This window comes from Malus domestica, chromosome 07 (assembly GCF_042453785.1).
Source record: "Malus domestica chromosome 07, GDT2T_hap1".
NCBI classification, from domain to species: domain Eukaryota; kingdom Viridiplantae; phylum Streptophyta; class Magnoliopsida; order Rosales; family Rosaceae; genus Malus; species Malus domestica.
Window position 1 is genome coordinate 4,667,545 of NC_091667.1, and position 21,293 is coordinate 4,688,837.

Genomic DNA, 21,293 nt, shown 5'->3' on the forward strand with positions numbered 1-21,293 from the left:
CAGAAAATGAATTTATGTGAAAATATGTTTTAGAAAATGCCATGCATAGAATTATTTGAAAAATGTGAATTGCATATGAGTTATATGATTGATTTATGATGCATACATGTTGCATGGTGCAGTGGAGGCACAGGTAAGTCAGATGAGTTCATTTATTCATTGAATTGGTTGTTGTTGAGATGTTTTGAGCTCATAACCTGCACCCTAAGTGTTAGTGCTTATATTATTCACCACACCACACCGCACGCTCGTCTTGGATCCAAGTAGGTGGATGTCGTACAGACCGTGTGAGGGTTCCGACATGCTAGTCGTATAGATCACTAGGCGTGATTCCGACTAGTGGGTGACCTTGTTATGCGCGCTGATGATATGATGAGAAAAGCACTAGAGCGTATGTTTACACCTTTCATCGTATAGACTACCTTACGTAGTTCCGAGTGATGTACAGAGTAGGGCCGTATAGGTCACTGTGGTGACTCCGGCTTAGTGGGATATTGAGCTATTGAATTAATCGTATAGGACCAACTGCAGGGTCTCCGATTGATTCCTTATTTCACCTGATTTATATTTTGATTTATGGCATGGCATGTTTTTCTTGAAAAATGTTAAAGATTTGGGATTTAAGTTTGAGATTTCATATGGTTTTATATATATATATTTTTCTGGGAAAGTATACAGGTTTTACGGTGAGGGGTTAGAAATGTTTTAAATGAAGTGTTTTGGAAAATCTTTGGTTTTACTGACCCACTCATTTTGTTTTGCGCCCTTCCAGGTTCTAATTTAGCGGTTGGTGGCTCTCGAGGTCTTTTCCGGCTTTCTGACAGACTCTCGACATGTAGGACTCACCTGAAGGTGATGTATTTTATTTTAGTCCTACTTGACTGCAGTTAACCTATGCTCTGAACTTATGTGTTTACTTTATAACTCAGCCGGTTATGTTCGTAGGTGGTTATGTTTGAGTTTGGTTTGAATTTCTACTGATTTATGTTGTTATTTCGCTTCCGTGTCGCACTTATGGTTACGTCACGCTCACGTGACGGCCAGCACACCTGGATCCTCCGGATCGGGGTGTGTCAGTTTGGTATCAGAGCTTAGGTTGCAGTCCTGTAAATTTGTTAATGTCTTAACGATCTTTTGATGTTTTCTGTCAGAATCATGCCGCCTCGTAGAGAGCGTAGGGAGTCCCGCCGTACTTCTGAACCTAATTTCCCGGATATCACTCAGTTAGGGGAAGCGATGGCCCAGGCTTTGCAGAACGTGATTCGTCCCCCCCTCCTCCGAGGACACCTCTGGAGACCATGTACAACTTGAAGTTAGATCGTTTTATGGGTAATGAAAGTCATGAGGGGGCAGAGAAATGGCTAGATCATATTGAGAAGACCTTCCAGGTGATGCAGAGTCAGGGGAATCTCCCTGCTAATAGGTGGGTGGAGACCACCACTTGGTTTTTGGGTCGAGAACCAGCAGCTTGGTGGATGAATCAGACTAGGTACATGTCACCTGAGATGGCAGCCGACTGGAAAGTGTTCAAAGAGAATTTTATGAAGAGATTCGTCCCTCCAGAGTATATTGATCGTAAGAAGCAAGAATTCACCAGGTTGAAACAGAGAAATATGTCGGCGCATGAATATTATAGAAAGTTTACTGATTTGTCTCGTTATGACCCTGATACAGCTGGTAATCAGGGAGAGATGCTTCGACGTTTTAAGTTGGGATCTAAGAAGAAGTGGCGTACCTTTGCCAATGCACTTCCCTGCACCGATTATCATGAGTATTTCGAGATTTTGGTTAGGATGGAGGACTCTGACAATCTTCCTGACAGTGAGGATGACGAGGACAAGAATGAGGGTCAGAAGAAGAATGATAAAGGTAAGGGTATCTCCATTCCGGGACCTCGACAGACACAGAATTTTAAGAAGAGTGGAACGAGTTCGAGTTCTTCTAGTGGGGGATATAGTTTTACTGGCCCGAGGAGAGGAGGTGGAAGATTTTCTGGTGGACCCAGATTTCAGGGACAAAGGGATTCTGGTGGTGCAGGTGGTTCTGGCGCTCCGTGGTGCCGTCGTTGTAACTTTCGTCACCATGGTGAGTGTAGGAGAGGTTGTGGTGCTTGCTTTACTTGTGGGAAAATGGGACATTGGGCTTCTCAGTGTCCCCAGGGTCAGCAGAGACCACATCAGACCACTATGCCACCTCCAGCGCTGGTCCAGCAGAGTTTTGGATCAGGCGGTTATGGCCAGCCGAGTCGTGGTGGTGCCTACCACTACCAGGGGGATGCTGCTCCGTATGCTCCCGGACCTTATCAGTATTCCCAGGAGCCTCATTCTCAGGCTGGGTATTCTCAGGATTTTGGAGGTTATTCATCTTATCCCTCTATGCCAGCTGGTGGATCGCAGTGGCATCAGGGAGGCCAGCCCCGTCAGGGGGAAGTTACTACTGGTGGTGTAGGATCATCCAGGCAGCCTAGTCAGCCAGGCCAGGGGCGTAATCCTCAGGGACGAGGTAATCAGGGCAGTAGAGGTCGAGGTGGATGACAGCAGGTTCAGGGACGAGTTAATCATATTTCACTGCAGGAGGCTCATAACCATCCAGACTTGATCATGGGTACGTTGAATGTTCTTGGTCATTTTGCTAAGATTTTGATTGATTGTGGTGCTACGCACTCTGTGATTTCTCATACGTTTGCTCAAATGACACAACCTCACCCTTCACCTCTAGGATTTGATTTAGAGTTTGCCATGCCTAGATGAGATAAATGTTATGTTGATAATGTGTATCTTGGGTGTCCAGTGATGGTTAAGGGCGTGATTATGTCAGCTGATCTTATTCCGTTAGACATTGTGGATTTTGATGTGATTTTAGGGGATGATTGGTTGCATTATAATCGTGCCCATATTGATTGTTATGGTAAATCAGTTACTTTTTATCGTCCTGGACTACCCGAGGTTACTTTTGTGGGCGAGAGAAGTGGGGTGAGACATGGTGTTATTTATGCCATAAGGGCGAGGAAATTATTATCGAAGGGTTGTCAGGGATATTTAGCACATGTGGTATTAAATGATGTGGTTTCTACTAGTATAGAAGAAGTTGACGTGGTCAGACATTATCCGGATGTATTCCCTGATGATTTGCCGGGGTTACCACCAGAGAGAGAGGTGGAATTCGCCATTGATTTACTTCCAGGTACTGATCCTATATCTCTAACTCCTTATAGAATGGCTCCTGCTGAGTTAAGAGAATTAAAAATCCAGTTGCAAGAATTACTTGATAAAGGTTTTATTCAACCTAGTTCTTCACCTTGGGGTGCCCCAGTATTATTTGTGAGGAAGAAGGATGGAACTCTGTGATTGTGTATTGATTATAGACAATTGAACAGGGTAACGATTAAAAACCGTTATCCATTGCCTCGCATTGATGATTTGTTTGATCAACTGAAAGGTGCGTGTGTATTTTCTAAGATTGATTTGAGATCTGGGTATTATCAGTTGAAGATTAAAGAAGATGATGTACCTAAGACAGCTTTCCGGACTCGGTACGGACATTATGAATTTCTGGTTATGCCGTTTGGGTTGACTAATGCACCTGCAGCTTTTATGAGATTGATGAATGAGGTATTCCAGCAATATCTTGATAAATTTGTTATTGTTTTTATTGATGATATTCTGGTATACTCTAAATCTCAAGCAGATCATATTCGACACCTTAATTTGGTGTTAAGGAAATTGAGGGAGCATCAGTTGTATGCCAAGTTCAGTAAATGTCAATTTGGTTGACTGAAGTGGCATTTTTGGGGCATGTTGTATCGGCTCAAGGAATTCAAGTTGATCCTCAAAAGATAGCAGCGGTGGAGAATTGGGAGCAACCTCGAACGGTCACTGAGGTACGCAGTTTTCTTGGTTTAGCAGGTTATTATCGACGGTTCGTTCAGGATTTCTCTATGATTGCTTTACCGTTAACAAAGTTGACCAGGAAGGATGTTAAATTTGAGTGGGATGAAAATTGTGAGCGGAGTTTCCAACAATTGAAATATTGCCTCACTCATGCTCCAGTGTTAGTACTTCCTGATGATAGCGGTAATTTCGAAATTTATAGTGATGCTTCCTTAAATGGTTTGGGATGTGTTTTGATGCAGCATAATAAGGTGATTGCCTATGCTTCTAGGCAGTTGAAAAATCATGAAAAGAACTATCCTACTCACGATCTTGAATTGGCAGCAATTGTTTTTGCTTTAAAGATTTGGAGGCATTATTTGTATGGTGAGAAGTGTAAGATCTTCACTGATCACAAGAGTCTTCAGTATCTGTTTACCCAGCATGATCTTAATCTTCGTCAGCGAAGGTGGATGGAATTGCTAAGTGATTATGATTGTACTATTGAATATCATCCAGGTCGTGCTAATGTGGTAGCGGATGCTCTGAGTAGGAAACCTCAAGGCAGGCTTAATGCCTTATATGCTAGTCGTGTCCCTCTTCTTGCTGAATTGAGGACAACGGGAGTAAGGTTGGAGTTTGAAAACATAAGCGGAGCTTTTCTTGCTAGTTTTCAAGTCAGGCCAGTTTTGGTGGACCGTATACTCGCAACTCAGATGGTGGATGAGGAGATTCAGGAGTTGGTTCAGTTAAGAATTGAAGGGAAAAAGAAAGACCTCAGAATTCAGGAATCGGATGGTATGCTCATGCAAGAAAACAGAATGTATGTTCCGAATAATGAAGAATTGAAGAAGGAAATTCTGGATGAAGCGCATTGTTCAGCTTATGCGATGCACCCGAGAGGAACTAAAATGTATCATACCATTCGACCATTTTATTATTGGCCGGGTATGAAAAGAGAAATTGCAGAATATGTGAGTAGATGTATTATTTGCCAGCAAGTGAAAGCATAAAGAAAGAAACCATTTGGGCGAATGCAGCCACTTCCCGTTCCCCAGTGGAAATGGGAAAATATAACCATGGACTTCGTGTATAAACTTCCTCGTACACGAAATTGATTTGATGGTATTTGGGTGATTGTAGATCGACTTACCAAATCAGCGCATTTCATTCCAGTTAGGGAGAAATACCCTCTGAATAAATTGGCTAAGTTGTTTATTTCAAAGATTGTAAAGTATCATGGAGTTCCAGTAAATATTATCTCTGACCGAGACCCAAGATTTACTTCTAAATTCTGGGTGGCTTTTCAGGAAGCTCTGGGTACACAATTGCTTTATAGCACAGCTTATCATCCTCAAACTGATGGGTAATCAGAGAGGACTATTCAGACGTTGGAGGACATGTTGAGATCTTCAGTATTACAATTTAGTGACTCCTGGCATGATCGCCTGGATTTGATGGAGTTTGCTTATAATAACAGTTTTCACTCGAGCATTGGTATGTCACCATTTGAGGCACTTTATGGTAGGGCGTGTCGAACGCCATTATGTTGGTCTGAGGTTGGTGAAAGAGTGTTAGAAGGCCCTGAGATTATAGAAGAGACAACTCAAAATGTTCAGATAATTAAGTCAAACCTGAAAGCAGCCCAGGATCGACAGAAGAGTTTAGCGGATCAGCATACTACTGATCGAGTGTATGATGTGGGTAATTGGGTATTTTTGAAATCGTCACCTTGGAGAGGTGTGGTGCGATTTGGAAAAAGAGGGAAGCTAAGTCCGAGATACATTGGACCTTATGTGATCATCGAAAGAGTTGGTGAAGTTGCCTACAGGTTGGAGCTGCCTCCGGAGTTATCTAAGGTCCATAATGTGTTTCACGTCTCTATGCTTCGACATTATATTTCTGATCCTTCTCATGTGATTCCTCCTCAACCGCTAGAGATTAATCCGGACTTGACTTATGATGAGGAACCAATCATGATATTGGATTGGAAAGATAAGGTTCTAAGGAACAAGACGGTGAGTTTGGTGAAGGTGTTGTGGAGGAACCATTCTGTTGAGGAAGCTACCTGGGAGACGGAAGATCGGATGAGAGAGATGTACCCAAGATTATTCTACGAGTATTAAATGGTTTAATTGGTTATGGGAATTTCGGGGACGAAATTCTCTAAGGAGGGAAGATTGTCACAGCCCGTCCTGGAGGTACTTTTGACGGGGATGTGAAATGACGGAAATGCCCTTGACGTTACTAAGGTACGTGTGTGTGTGATGTTATTGGTTCAAAGATTATGTAAGGGTAAAAGAAAATATTTATGTGAATTGGTTTATTGATTTGATTTTGATTAAGTTGTTTAGGAAATTAGAAAAATGGATGGTTGAGATTGTTTTTGGGGACATCACAACCCTCCTGCTCTCTCTCTCTCTTTCTCCCAACCCGTGGTTCTCTGTCTCTCTCCCTCACCGTCTCTCTCGCACACACACACCCAAAACGTACGGCTCTCACCCCAAATCCTCCAAAACTCGACGGATCGAGGCAACCAAGGTATGCATCTTCATCCTTTCGACGTTCTAAGTTCATTGGTGCTAGTTTTAGGAAGTGAAACCTTCGAAATTGCGTAGAACCTGAATCCCCATTTTTGAGTTACTGTTCATGCACACGTTAAATGTCGTGTTTCAGGGAATTCTAAGCTTGTAGTGAGCTTTAGGAGGTCCTAAGGAAGCTCGGGGACGTTCGTTGGAGAGTTTTGGACGTCGGGATCGTGGGTTTCAAAGTTGGCCGAATTCTTGGAATTTTCCCGGTGATATTTCTTGATTTTAGGCCCTAAAACTAGTCCAACGTGATTCTACATGTTTGGGGCTTCAATTTGATATAAAATACGAAGAAAATAGGTGAAAAACGAAGGAGAACAAGAGGTTTTAAAATTGGCCGGAATCCGGTCGCCGGAAAAACCAGTTTGGCGACCCAAAGAAGAAGAGGGGCGCGTGGGGGGCACGTAGGCCCGTACCACGTGCGGCGCGTGGGGGCACGTGAGCCCTCCAAATTTTTTTCTAAAAATTTCCCGACGCTCGTGACGTCGAGTAGGTCGATGTGGTATATTCATATACCCAAATTGAGCATCGTATAAGAAGTTATTTCGAAATATTGGTGATGTGTTTAAAATTAACGTTTTTATAGTTGTTTCGCATATAGGTGAGACGTATTCCGAGGACGACCACATCAAGGGACGCCACGGGGGTTACGACCCGTCGACTTATCAGTGAGTGGGCAGTTTTGTTTTCGTATTACCTTTATACTATTGATTTTTCCCAGAAAATGAATTTATGTGAAAATATGTTTTAGAAAATGCCATGCATAGAATTATTTGAAAAATGTGAATTGCATATGAGTTATATGATTGATTTATGATGCATACATGTTGCATGGTGCAGTGGAGGCACATGTAAGTCAGGTGAGTTCATTTATTCATTGAATTGGTTGTTGTTGAGATGTTTTGAGCTCATAACCTGCACCCTAGGTGTTAGTGCTTATATTATTCACCACACCGCACGCTCGTCTTGGATCCAAGTAGGTGGATGTCGTACAGACCGTGTGAGGGTTCCGACATGCTAGTCGTATAGATCACTAGGCGTGATTCCGACTAGTGGGTGACCTTGTTATGCGCGCTGATGATATGATGAGAGAAGCACTAGAGCGTATTTTTACACCTTTCATCGTATAGACCACCTTACGTAGTTCCGAGTGATGTGCAGAGTAGGGCCGTATAGGTCACTGTGGTGACTCCGGCTTAGTGGGATATTGAGCTATTGAATTAATCGTATAGGACCAACTGCAGGGTCTCCGATTGATTCCTTATTTCACCTGATTTATATTTTGATTTATGGCATGACATGTTTTTCTTGAAAAATGTTAAAGATTTGGGATTTAAGTTTGAGATTTCATATGGTTTTATATATATTTTTTTTTTCTGGGAAAGTATACAGGTTTTACGGTGAGGGGTTAGAAATGTTTTAAATGAAGTGTTTTGGAAAATCTTTGGTTTTATTGACCCACTCATTTTGTTTTGCGCCCCTCCAGGTTCTAATTTAGCGGTTGGTGGCTCTCGAGGTCTTTTCCGGCTTTCTGACAGACTCTCGACATGTAGGACTCACCTGAGGGTGATGTATTTTATTTTAGTCCTACTTGACTGCAGTTAACCTATGCTCTGAACTTATGTGTTTACTTTATAACTCGGCCGGTTATGTTCGTAGGTGGTTATGTTTGAGTTTGGTTTGAATTTCTACTGATTTATGTTGTTATTTCGCTTCCGTGTCGCACTTATGGTTACGTCACGCTCACGTGACGGCCAGCACACCTGGATCCTCCGGATCGGGGTGTGTCAGTTGGAGACGGAGGCAAATATGTCCATGTACTGTTCATTAAAATATTAATATCTTCGAGGATCTTGGAGGGTTAGATGGTTAAAACGAGTCTTCTGGCTAGCCATCAGTTGAAGATGACCTTGGTGTTTTCTTATTATTTGGCTTGATTGAGAAAATTTTTTTTATTGTGATGGGAACATGTGTGGTACATCACATATTTTTATTTAAGTGGTGAGAAATTGCATTTTTTAAGTTATTAACTTTTTAGCACATATACTCCACTATTGATATAGCGACATGTGGTGTACCACTCTGTGTTCAAGTCACACTGAAAAATCTCTCCTGATCGAGAGCCATTTCTTTTTCTTTCTTTCATTTCTAACTAAATATAAAAATTTCTTCGATACTAATTGATACGATAATGAATTGCAAGATCTAAATAATTACAAAAATCAAATCTAACAACTGAAACATCTGTATCATTAAAGTTACATTGGAATTTCAGAGCATGTTTCAAATTAAATATCCAAAGTAGAATTATGAGAGAAACCGGCTAAGGGTTCACTTACAACAACACCGATATTGTCCTCAACTTGATATTTACTACCTGCATAATCTGTCAAGTGTAGAATTTTATCACAAAATGCCTCGGTATTAGTTGGAGTGAAGTTAGGATATTTAAACATTTCTTTTCTCAAAGACACGACCGATGTAGGATTTCAACATGTCCTCTCAATTAGTTGGTCACACGTTAGAGATCCACGCATCAGCAATCACATGGAGCCAAGGTTACCCACCCATCATATGATAGTACGTACAGGCCAGCTCCCTAGCGTTGTTACCAAGTATAGAATTATCAAAGAGATTGCTCAAAGACTCACTTCCAGCAATATCAATATTGTGAGCAATTTGATAACTATCACCTGCATAATCCATCATATACGGAATTTTAACACAAAAAACCTTGTATTAGTTGGAATAGGGTTGGGAGATTTAAACACTTTTTTTTCTCAAGGACAAGATCAATGTGGGATTTCAACATCCAACTTACGATAATATTGTATTGTTTGCTCATAAAAAATAAAAACACATCCAACATATTGCACAAGTAGGCATTGCCAAGTTTTTATTAAATACACATGATGTTATTTACACTCAAGGCCAGTCCTAAGAGTTTTGAGGCTCAAGGTGATGCCAAAAACATCCCCCAACTTCAGGATAATAAAAATTTATTCGTTTTCACACATAAAATTTCGATAAAATTATACTTAGAAACCCACTTCAAAGTTCAAACTCAATAATTTAGACATACGTAAAAACCAATTTATTTTGTATTGAGAAAAGATAACCAAAAAACTTCAAGCTTACAAGTAGATATATAATGAGTTTTGTTTTTCTTTATTTGAATTTTAAATTATTTTTGTATGAATCATGAGGTGTTTTTTTTATTTACTAACCATGTCAATATAAGACTAAAATAATAATCATATTTTCGAGTCTTAATATATACGTATAAGCAACGAATGTGGACCAAATTAAACCTAGTATTGGCAAAGACATACAATATTAAAGGAAGAAGCAGTACGGCTAATGCCTCCCACCATAACCAAGCTCGCTATCCATATTTATTTCAACAAAGCTTTCTTCGGCCTCTCCCACGTCTCTTTTCGCATCCTCAAAATCTAACTCTGCCACATTTAGCCTAGCCTTCAACCTCTTGACTTCAATCTCTAAAGAATCCATATTATTTCTCAGGTCTTTTACCTCTAGTTCCCTTTCCACAAACTTCTTCATACCCAAAGCGGACTGAATGTGAGGCTCCAACCAAGCCAAGTCAAATCTGAAGGACTCAAGCTCCTCCCATGACAGTCGAAGGTGCTCACAAGCATCCACGTTCATATCGGTACCCTTGGTAGTCTTTAGAAAATACAGGAGTCTACCCAAAGCTGTGAATGCCCATTCAGTAAACATAGGACTTCTCTTCCTTTGGCACTTGATCAATGAAGGATGCATCAAACAGACTTCCTCTAGAAATGGAACAAAAGCTTTGTCTATTTGCCCTAAACCCCTGAAATTCATGAGCTCGCCAACTGGGGCAGAGGGTTTTTGCTCATGTTCCTTTCCTATCGGAGATCCAACAAGGCTATTGTTACCCCCAGTCCAAACTTGTCCATCACTTGGTCCATCCCACAAGGCCAGCACTTGAGCAGAACTAGGTGTAGTAACTGCTACTGAGGAGATTAGAACTTGCTCAAAATCATTTGTTTGCTTTTGTTCAGAACTTGATGCATCCTGAAAAGCAAGTACCTGTTCAGAAGTAGGCGCTGTAAGTTGTACGGCATCCACATCTGTATGCCCTTGCCTTTCATGGTCTGAGGGCTGTATAGGCGGACAAAACCAAGTTTCGTGGACTTCGGCCATATAGTCAACCTGACTGACAGCAACCTCAGCTTCAAGAACACATGTATCATTCACAAGAAACCCTTGGGAGAAATCACAAAGCTCACTTAGAGGCATGAATGATGTGAAGCCCCAATCGCTTTTCCTTGCGCTGAACACATGTTTAGTTTCTGTAAAATCAAAATAAGACGGATTTCAAAACAATAATAATAAGAAAAGCATAGCTCATAGGTAATTAAAGAATAATTACAATGGAAACTCAACATTACTATCATGTAAACAGTAATTCTCTTCTCGGATGGTTTAGTATGTCTGGGCAACACAAGTAGACATGCTTTCTGAACAACTAAATAATTCTCCCTTCTGTGGGAAAGTAAAAGTTACTAATCTTCTTCCTCTTCACTTTTTCGAGAAGAAACCAAAATCTTAATATGAAAACCATCAAATTTAGCAGTCCACTTTCAAATTACAGCAGCAAAGCTATAAGTTAAATTGAAAGACCAGACATTCAAGCTTCAAACCACAATCAATCAACTTGCTGCAACTTTCCAGTCCAGCAACCATGCTGGCAATTGGTATGGATAACTCCCTGAACTCTACATTGACCGAAGCCCAAAGAGTAAACATAAAACTAACTCTACCCACAAAAGCACATCTGCCCCCGAACAATCCTAAAAAATCCTTCTAGTTTCACCGTTTCTATCCCCCAAAAAACAACCATCACCCTTCAACCTCAAAAGAGTTTTGGCTTTCATGCCATCTCCCATGACCTAGAGAACTGTAAACTTAACAACTCATAAATCCCTTTTGGAATCGCCGAATTTACCAGAGACTAATTTCCACCATATCTGAAACTCAGTGGGACGCTGTATGTCCAGAATAAACAAGAGAAACAAACTTTCATATTTCCATTCTTTTTTTCAGCGAGTCCCCTGTTCAACGCCATGACCTAAAGCCGATAGACAATTGTTTGGTACGAAGGAGTCTTGCGAAAAGGACAACAAGTGCAGACAAGGCAATCAAAGATTGAGTAGCAATCTAAACTAATATAATATTATTCGAGCAAGTGAGAGTCTGAATGAAAGCAAAACCAACATAGAAAAACACCAACCTAATTGTGAAATAAACAAGATGAAGTGAGGGCATATAACTCACCAACTGTTATTGACTTATCATAGTTGACTTGATTGACAACGGTCAAGGTAAATTGGGCATATCTACTCCACCCAGATGGCAATGCCGAAGCATCTGCAACATTCAGATATATCGACAGGTCGTGCGTTCCAGGGGTTCCGCTGCTGCCCTTCGGATATACGACAATCTGCCTGATGATTTAAACATGTAAATATAAGAAAAGTGTTTATATCAAGATCTCAGAAAGACGGGTCATCGGCCAACTACTAATCAAACGTATACTGTCCTGTCCCCTACTTGCATCTTACCACGTATCAGCATAACAAGTAGGATTTTATCACAAAAAATCTCGGTGTCGTTACAAGAATCAAACAACCAAAGTACATATATGCTCTCTTATCTCTTCCTTCTCCGAGCTCGGGTTATGGAAGAAGGAACCGAGAAGAAAGTATCAGCAACAACTGGTTTTATTACGGGACAGCTCATGATGTTCATATCGATCTATTATGTGCCTCTGCATCGCACCAATAAAAAAGTAAAATACAAATAAGAGTTATGGCATTAAATCTCATATTGCAAGAAATCCAAGAATTTCTGGAGGCACTAGCATGAGCAAAAATGGTTGAAAAGTCTACTGTTTGAAAGAGAGTAAAACGGCCCGAAATCCCAGGAGCTAATCCAAAATCACCACTCGATGGCATAGCTTTTGTATACAAGAATCAAACAACCAAAGTACATATATACAAGAATCAAACGACTAAAGTACATATATACAAGAATCAAACGACCCAAGTACATGTATACAAGAATCAAACAACCGAAGTACATGTATACAAGAATCAAACAACCGAAGTACATGTATACAAGAATCAAACAACCGAAGTACATGTATACAAGAATCAAACAACCGAAGTACATATACAAGAATCAAACAACCGAAGTACATATATACAAGAATCAAACAACCGAAGTTCACATATACAAGAATCAAACAACCGAAGTACACATATACAAGAATCAAACAACCGAAGTACACATATACAAGAATCAAACAACCGAAGTACACATATACAAGAATCAAACAACCGAAGTACACATATACAAGAATCAAACAACCGAAGTACACATATACAAGAATCAAACAACCGAAGTACATATATACAAGAATCAAACAACCGAAGTACACATATACAAGAATCAAACAACCGAAGTACATATATAACAAAAGTTAAACCAAAAAACGAAACAAGAAAACGAAGAACGTCATTGAGTAAAATTTGTAGGAGAAAGTGAAACATACCATTGAAAGTCACCGACATTAAAACCATCAGAGTAATGCTTCTGGGATCTCAACCTAGAGAATTTCTCAATCTTCCATGTGAACGTCACCGATACAAGCTCCCCAACTTGTTTTTTCTCCATTTGTTTCTTCTGCAACTCAAACGCAACTAACAAACTATAAAACAAACAAGAAAAACATCAAATTAGATACTTATAAACTAACATTTAACACCGAAAAAACCCAGAAATTAAAATAGATACAAAGAAAACATACCTTCTTCAAATGAAGGAACCAAACTTGGCACTTGCACAGTAAGAGAGAGAGAGAGAGAGAGAGAGAGGAAGAGGTAAGAGGATGAGGCAATGACTCATGTTTTTGTAGATTTCTTCGGATATAATTCGTGGCTCCTGTTTTCTCAATTGCAAGTGGCCATTACAAGATGACGTGGCAAACCATAGGCCACACCGCTCTGGTCCCACAGGACAGAAGAACAGTAGTGGACCCCATGATTGGAAATAAAACAAGAGCAGTCCCCAATCACGGGAGATGCCATGTCTACAGTCTACAGTGTTTAGTGAAATTTAACGCCGACGTGAAATTTTGGAGGACCTGGCTTCCCTACTCTTTTAGTTTCCATACACTCTTATTTTGTTTTATTTGTGCAGTCACGGTTAAGTCATGTTAATATTTTATATTACTATTATTTTTTATCTTATTATTTCTATAAAAAAAATTAATATAAAATATTGACGTGGTTTAACAGTGACCTCACAAAATAGAAGGGGATGGAAGTGCATGGAACTGGGAGGCAGAGAAGCCGGGTCCAATTTTGGAGGGTAACGGGGAAATGTCAAATTTACGCCATAGATGGGACTAATTGTAGAGCCACTCCTCAAAGCTGTCACGGCATTTAATACAAATCGTCGATATTTTTTAGTGTTACTAGATACCGGTACTCTAGATAGTTGATGTACCCTACAAACGAGCACCTAACACCTGGCCTATATTACACATGTTTGCCATCTTTTTGACATGTTGCAAATAATTTTCTCCTTTAATTTGAAATTTTTTTCAGTGTGATGGATACACAAGATGATAACACTATACAAATAATGAGATATGTGTGTTAAAAAATTAATAACTTAAAAAATAAAATATCTCACCACTTATATAAAAACACGTAGTGTACCCTCTGTGTTCTGATCACAATAAAAAATTTCTCCTTTAATTTAAGAAATTTTTCCGAGTACGGGTACTACAGACAGTTGATGTACCCTACAAATGAACACCTCACACTTGTCCTATATCCCACACGTTGTCATCTTTTTGATACGGAGGAAATTATAGCAACGATCTTTTAATTTTAACTTAATTGGAATAATAGTCTTTCAACTAAAAATTTGTAACCATTGATTCCTTAACTCATCAAAACGTGCAGCTATGGTCTTTTTCGTCAACTTCGTTAGAAATTCCGTCAAAATGAGTCACATGTCATGCTCATGAAGATGAATCAATGGGCAAATATGAAAAATCAAATGAGAATAACTATAACAATGATATCTGAACTTTAATCCAATTGAATAAATAGTTCATCAACTTTAACCCAATTGGAATAATGACCCGTTAACTTTAACACAATTGTAGAAATTGTCCTAACTATGACTTATTTTGACGAAATTCTGACGAAGACGAAAAGAACCATAGGTGCATGTTTTGATGAGTTAAGGAACCAATGATCATAGATTTTTAGTTGAGAGATTATTACTCCAATTGGCTTAAAATTGAAGAAATATTGTTAAAATTTTCTCTTTTAATGCGTTGCAAACAATCTTCCCTTTACATCCCCTAAATTTTTAGAAACAAAATAAAAATAAACAAAAAAGTTAATTGAAAAGATTGAATCCAGATTCTCGTCCTGGGTCTTCGACCACCGCCCCACCCCCACCCATCTCTCCCTTCCCTTCTCCCTTTTTTTTCCATCTCCTTTTACCTTCCTATTCTTCATTTTCTCCTCATTGTTAGGTGCATGTGTAATTATTGCTATCAATGGAGGTGGAGGTGGATGTCTTGTCGTGAGTTCATGGCGGCGCGTAGTGTGTATCTCCTTCTACCTTCCTATTCTTCATTTTCTCCTCGCTGGTGTAATTATCACCATCGATGGAGGTGTGTCGTTGTCTTGCCATGAGTTCATGGCGGCGTGTAATGGGTGGTTGGTTGCTATGAGTTCTAGGCGTGGGTAGGGTGGTTTTTTCGAAATTCTGCTTCACTCTTAGAGATAAATTAGGAATTATAATTGTACTAAACTTACCCCAGTGTCTTATTTTCCCACTCACATGATAATCTCACCCATCATAAAAAGTTAAAAATGTAAAATGTTATTTCCCGTCACCATTATTTTCAAAATAACCCTAATATGTTTTGTTTTAAATAACTCTAATATATCTTAAATAATATTTAATAAATAAATAAAAACGAACAAATGAAAGAAAATGCAAGACTCGGATATTTATCACCTCTGCAAATCCCAGTACTCACAACTATCGCCTCTCCGCAGAGACCTCGGATCCCAAACCACTTTTCTTCCTCATGTTTTGTCAAAGCCGCATATCTCATTGCCAAGTCTCTCATTCGTTGAAGTTTCTTGCCTTCGTCTAGCACACACTTATTCCTTCCTCCAACCTTTTTGTCAATGGTAGCCCAAATCTTTCCCAGCCTTTCTCCACCGCAAATATCACACCCCACCCACCATTATTTATTTATTATTTTAAATTATGTTTTTTTCTTCAAAATTTTAGTAATTAATTAAATAGGGGGTTAAAAGTCTTTTTATAAAAGGATAAATATGTCATTAACTTTTTTATTAAATGGTGGGTAGGGAAATAAGACACTGGGTGGGAATATGAGCACTCTTGATAAAAATAAGTTAGTTGGAAATTTTTTAATTAAAAATCTAAACAAATATGTGTCAAGCCTCTATTTGTTGGGAACACCAGCTCATATGGGGTACTGTGTACCCCGAAAAATTCCTAAAGTTGGTATAAAAGTGGCATGAAAATGTTTAAAAAAGTTGCATTTTTTATATTTAGCCTTTCATTCATAAATTATTAATTTAACCTGAAACTATTTACTCGTTTGAATCTCATAATAAAGTTCTAATATTTTTTGGCTAAATAGCCAAAATGGTCCATGAGATTTGCATAATCAATAGAAATGGTCTCTGAGATTGAAAATCAATAGAAATGGTCCCTAAGATTGCCCACCATCCATGATTTTGGTCATTCCGTTAAAAACTCTTTGGGCAATTTTCAAAGCTTTGCAACTCAATGGTTTCTTAACCAAATTCGACCCATAATATATTAAAATGAAGATAGAAAAGTGTAGAACAAGATTATACCTATTTGGAAGCCCAATGGTTCCCGGAGATAGCCGGAAAATAGCCTGAAAGGTGACTGGTCTGCTGGAAAACTGGAAAACTCGTCGGAAACTGGGCAAACTTTAAACGTTCATAACTTCAATACTCAACAAAATAGAGTGATTCAAAAACAAAAAGCATACTTCTCGACAAGAAGAAGATAATGGTACCTTTCTTGATGGCTAACTCGCCGTGGTTTGGCCGGAAAACGGCTCGAGAGTGACTAAGTCATGACGAGTTAGCCATCGAGAAAGGTACCATTATCTTCTTCTCATTGAGAAGTATGATTTTCATTTTTGAATCACTCAATTTTGTTGAGTATTGAAGAAGTTATGAACGTTTATAATTTGCTCAGTTTCCGGCGAGTTTTCTAGTTTTCCCGCAGACCAGTCACCTTTCAGGCTATTTTCTGGCCATCTTCGGCAACCATTGGGCTTCCAAATAGGTATACTCGTGTTCTACACATTTCTATCTTCATTTTGATATATTATGGGTCGAATTTGGTTAAGAAACGATTGAGTTACGAAACTTTGAAAATTGCCCAAAGAGTTTTTAACGGAAGAACTAAAATCATGGATGGTGGACAATCTCAAGGACTATTTCTATTGATTTTCAATCTCAATGACCATTTCTATTGATTATGCAAATTTATGGACCATTTTGGCTATTTAGCCTATATTTTTTTATCACTATGTTCGTAAAATTCTTTGAACATAATTTATTGCCTCAACTATTTCTAATTTGGCTAATAATTTGTAAAAATAATCAATGAACTACAACTCGTATAAGTAAAGAAATTTCCTTATTTATTATAAAAAAATAGAGATTCATCTCCTTAGTTCTTATAAAAAATAGAGATTTGTCCCGTTAAGCACCCTGCACCACGCAAAGTAAAAAACTACAACCGGTTATAGGCAAGGAAGAAAATATCGGTGATATCGGAAATATCGGTAGTCCGAAAACACGGAAATATCGATGGAAATATCGGTAAAATATCGATATCGATAAAAATTACATGGAAACCACGGAAATTGTAAGAAAAACTTGGAAATTTGTATTGAAACTTTGTAGGATGTTTATTTAGTCAATTATCTATTAGTTTATCACAAAAAATTGGAAGGAAATGCATTGCATGATGGATTTAACATTATCAAGTTGATTATATAGCGATCTGACAAACATTATGAGTGTAGAAAATATGTAGTAATTAATGAAAGAAGTCTAAACACACCATAATCATTTATATATAATGAATTAGTACAATATTTTACACTTTAGTACCACATAGAGTTCCTATGAGGTTCAAATTTGTCACTATCTTCATCATCTCTATGTGTAGAATGAGTGTATTGTGAAGAGTAGTTATCAAATGATAAATCCCCAAAATAGTTTTGCATGTAATTGTTAATATGCCACCCATATGGATCCGAGATTGGTTGAGGTTGTCCATAAGAAAAATCATTTGAAGATTGAGGCTGGGATTGATTCCATGAGTCGCTCGATTCCATCCCAACAGGAATGGGATATGAAGGGTAGGGAAATGGTTGGTTATGAGTATAACCATAGTTACTACTTCCCAATCCAAAAGAGTCTGAAGTTCTAGATAACGAGTCATCTTCTTGACTTGACAAAATCCCTTTGCCTCTTTCTCTGCGAGTATAGTCCTTCCCTATGGCACCAATTCCTGGTCCTGCCCGCCTACTGCCATGGTCATCATCTTGTGTTGCATGCGTGAAGTTTGCCTCACCAGTGAAGGGGCTCATATATCCGGGAGGTGGTGGTCCATAATAGTTTCCATATCCACCACCACTACCTCCAGCTCCACTACCTCCAACTCCACTATTTCCTTCATCATTCCCACCTCCGGTGGTAGGTGAGTCTCCTGATCTTGTACTAGAGCTATCATTAGTATCAGCACGATGTTGTGGTTGTGTAGGATTGGAAAAATGTGGAATTTCAGTGTTGCTTGGCATTGGGTGCAAAAGTTCTTCGAAAGAGTCAGCGCTGCTAGATCCCACCTCCTCCTCTAATACTCTTTCTACATTTATCCCTTCATTACGTGCTTCTTCAGCAACTCTGGGAGCTGGGTTGCCTTCATCATCATCTAAATGAAGAGGTCTAATCCATTGAAAAAGTTGGTTACCCTCCGTATCATCATCTTCACCAACAATATCAAACACATCTAGTGGGTCACCACGGTCGACATGATCGATTTCTGCTTCCTTATCTCGAATTTGAAGCTTCATGTTGTAGTAGCAATAAACTAATTTTTCCAAGCTACTATGAGCCAACTTATTTCTTTGCTTTGTATGGATGAGTGCAAATGTGCTCCAATTTCTTTCACAAGCTGATGAGGAAGCTGTTTGTGATAATACTTTTATTGCTAACTTTCTCACAGTTGGTGCATCGGTCCCATACATGATCCACCATTCAGCTACAATGAAAAATAATGTTGATAAGCCTAATAACTCCAACAAATTCTATTATAAACTTATAGTGAAATATGTTTATACTCACTAGGAGACATATTTGTTCGAGCAGCAACTGATGTTGGTTCTCCAAATGTTCTTCTTGCATCTTTAAACCATGTTAGCTGAATACAATAAATTGTGTTAGTTTAATCCAACAAAGTAATTATTATAATTTAAGTAATTGTGTACCTCATTTCCAAATTGGCCAACTGCTGGTGATGCAGGGTCTAATTTAGAGTATACATTATGTACAGCACGTATAAGGGTACCATCATCTCCAACACCGGGTCTGTATTGGTATCGGGGATTCAAATAATATGCTGTTCAAAGAAACACATACTCTAATAAGATAAATAATACTTATGCAACTAAAGAAATGAATTGCAAATTATGACATAATTTATACCTGCTGCATGCAAATCGTGGTATAATGTTTTATACCATCGGTCTTCAATTATTTTTACGACCCACCTTGCACCATGTTTTCTTTCCAATTCATCCTTCACTACACGCATCAACTCATATACAGCCCCCATAGTAGGATACACTTCTGTGTCAACGATCCGTAAAACTTTGTAAAGAGGTTCAAACACTTGACACACATGTTCTGTTTGACTCCAAAAAGCATGATCAAGCACTATACTTTCCACCAAACGACCTGTATTTGAGCGGCTAAAATTGTGGTTGGCCCAATCATCACTGGTGAATAGTTGCTTCAACCCTGCTTTCTTCTTGAGTAGGCTGTTTAATGCAATATAGTTTGTGGCGAATCGAGTGGTAGCTGGACGAATAATTTCTCCTCTGCAAAATTCACGCATCTTTGCCAACAACCAACCGTGATTGTAAATATAATTAGTGATCGTTCTAGCTCTTTTGACCACAGTAGCAACATTCTCTCTCTTCCCCATTGCCTCAAACATAAGATCAATACAATGTGCTGCACATGATGTCCAAAACACATTATGATGCTTCATTAACTTTTTTCCAGCTTTGACAAATGCAGAACCGTTGTCGGTCACGACTTGGACAACATTATGCTCTCCCACCTCCATGATTACATCCCTCAATAATTTGTAAATATATTTGTAATTCTTTATATGGTCTGAAGCATCAACAGACTTCAAAAAAATTGTCTTGCCCTTGGAATATACCATGAAGTTGATGATAGATAATCTGGTCGGGCCGGTCCATCCGTCACACATGATTGTGCAACCATTAGTTTCCCACTTTGACCTCAACTTGTTAACATACTCGCCAATGTCTTTATACTCCATATCCAAATATTTGTTTCTTATCTCATAGGGAGTGGGAGGTTGTACTCCAACACCGGCCTGTTGACATCCCACTACCATATTTTTTAAATGATGTGATGAAGCCTTCGCAGCAGGGACATTTTCATAGATAAAGAACTTGCTAATTAGACGCCCCATTCCCTCCTTCACATTACCTCCCTTGAAATAACTCCAAACACTCTTTTGACGTGCGTTGGATGACTTATATAAACTTGGGGCTATTGGTGGTGTTGGTTGTGATTCTCTAAGACTGCCTCCCCGTCTCATTTGTGCACCACCACTTGTCCCGGAACCTTGTCCCCTATTAGGAATTTTATGAAGGTGTTCTCTTTCCCATGCTGACTGTTTGGAGGCACGTAATGCTTGTTTCAAACTGCGTCGTTCTTCAGGTCCCATGTCATCATCACATTCGTCCTCATCGTCATCATCATCACTGTCAACTGCTTGGCCATAGACTTCTCCCCGTAGCTCAGCTCGAATATTTTCCATTCCTTGTGTCATCTTTTCCTTCTGCTGTTTTTTATTTTTTAATAATGTGCTGGTGAATGCCTTCACTTCTGGGGGGACATTATCGCATCGTTGGACATTTTTTGATGGATCTAATCCACTAAGATGATACTTCAGTCGTGTCACTCCGCCACTCTTCATTACCCGACCACAATATTTGCAAATTGTGCCATGTTTGTTTCCGTCTATTGGGTCTCCATGTTCCCAAGCTGGATCACGTTTACTTGACATCTTAAATGTACCTATATTTATTTTTCATTAAAATTAGACAATTATTTTTTGATAAAAATAAGAGAACCTAAATAATAAAGTTATTCTACAGAAGAATTAAATACAAAGTAAAGAAAATGATTGTAAAAAGTTAAGTAATTATACAAATAATATGGAATAATAAAACCTAATATTAATGAATAATAATCCAATTTGATAATAATTCAATTTAATGAATAATAATCCAATTTGATAAAAAAAAATCCTAATATAAAACATGGTGATGAATAATAATCCAATTTGATAATAATAATCCAATTTGATAATAATCCAATTTAATGAATAATCCACCAATTTG

General features: G+C 38.8%; 3 protein-coding genes and 1 pseudogene across 4 annotated transcripts; 2 read left to right on the top strand and 2 right to left on the bottom strand.

Moving 5' to 3' along the window:
- Positions 1-1,160: 1,160 nt before the first annotated feature.
- Positions 1,161-8,411, top strand: LOC139197316 (uncharacterized). Of its 2 annotated transcripts, none has more exons than XM_070824483.1 (3): positions 1,161-2,604; positions 7,059-7,125; positions 7,944-8,411. In XM_070824483.1, the coding sequence occupies exon 1, from the start codon at positions 1,299-1,301 to the stop codon at positions 2,532-2,534; it is 1,236 nt and encodes a 411-aa protein (XP_070680584.1). In that variant the 5' UTR covers positions 1,161-1,298; the 3' UTR covers positions 2,535-2,604; positions 7,059-7,125; positions 7,944-8,411. The 2 variants fall into 2 exon arrangements, 1 of the variants encoding a protein (XP_070680584.1); XR_011582599.1 differs by lacking the exon at positions 1,161-2,604 and adding an exon at positions 6,229-6,410 and having other exon boundaries at positions 6,546-7,125.
- Positions 2,615-5,995, top strand: LOC139197638 (uncharacterized; annotated as a pseudogene).
- A 1,294-nt stretch (positions 8,412-9,705) lies between the features above and the next one.
- LOC103438639 (MATH domain and coiled-coil domain-containing protein At3g58210-like) lies at positions 9,706-13,441 on the bottom strand. The gene is made up of 4 exons (XM_008377173.4): positions 13,317-13,441; positions 13,062-13,217; positions 11,783-11,952; positions 9,706-10,797 (listed from the first exon to the last, which is right to left on the bottom strand). Exons 2-4 carry the CDS (start codon positions 13,181-13,183, stop codon positions 9,815-9,817), a joined length of 1,275 nt encoding a protein of 424 aa, XP_008375395.1. The 5' UTR covers positions 13,184-13,217; positions 13,317-13,441; the 3' UTR covers positions 9,706-9,814.
- Positions 13,442-17,144: 3,703 nt separating this feature from the next.
- On the bottom strand, positions 17,145-20,652 carry LOC139197639 (uncharacterized). The gene is made up of 5 exons (XM_070825573.1): positions 19,333-20,652; positions 19,116-19,246; positions 18,973-19,048; positions 18,269-18,889; positions 17,145-17,200 (listed from the first exon to the last, which is right to left on the bottom strand). Exons 1-5 carry the CDS (start codon positions 20,612-20,614, stop codon positions 17,145-17,147), a joined length of 2,166 nt encoding a protein of 721 aa, XP_070681674.1. The 5' UTR covers positions 20,615-20,652.
- Positions 20,653-21,293: the final 641 nt, after the last annotated feature.

Bases quoted from the DNA above. Each gene is read 5' to 3' on its own strand.
- LOC139197316 (XM_070824483.1), top strand. From the start codon at position 1,299: ATGTACAACTTGAAGTTAGATCGTTTTATGGGTAATGAAAGTCATGAG.
- LOC103438639 (XM_008377173.4), bottom strand. From the start codon at position 13,183: ATGGAGAAAAAACAAGTTGGGGAGCTTGTATCGGTGACGTTCACATGG. The intron at 11,953-13,061 runs GTATGTTTCACT...TTAAATCATCAG, and splicing joins AATGTCGGTGACTTTCAATG to GCAGATTGTCGTATATCCGA. The intron at 10,798-11,782 runs GTGAGTTATATG...TTGATTTTACAG, and splicing joins TGATAAGTCAATAACAGTTG to AAACTAAACATGTGTTCAGC.
- LOC139197639 (XM_070825573.1), bottom strand. From the start codon at position 20,614: ATGGGACCTGAAGAACGACGCAGTTTGAAACAAGCATTACGTGCCTCC. The intron at 19,247-19,332 runs GTATAAATTATG...TTCTTTGAACAG, and splicing joins CCACGATTTGCATGCAGCAG to CATATTATTTGAATCCCCGA. The intron at 18,890-18,972 runs GTGAGTATAAAC...TTTTCATTGTAG, and splicing joins TCGAACAAATATGTCTCCTA to CTGAATGGTGGATCATGTAT.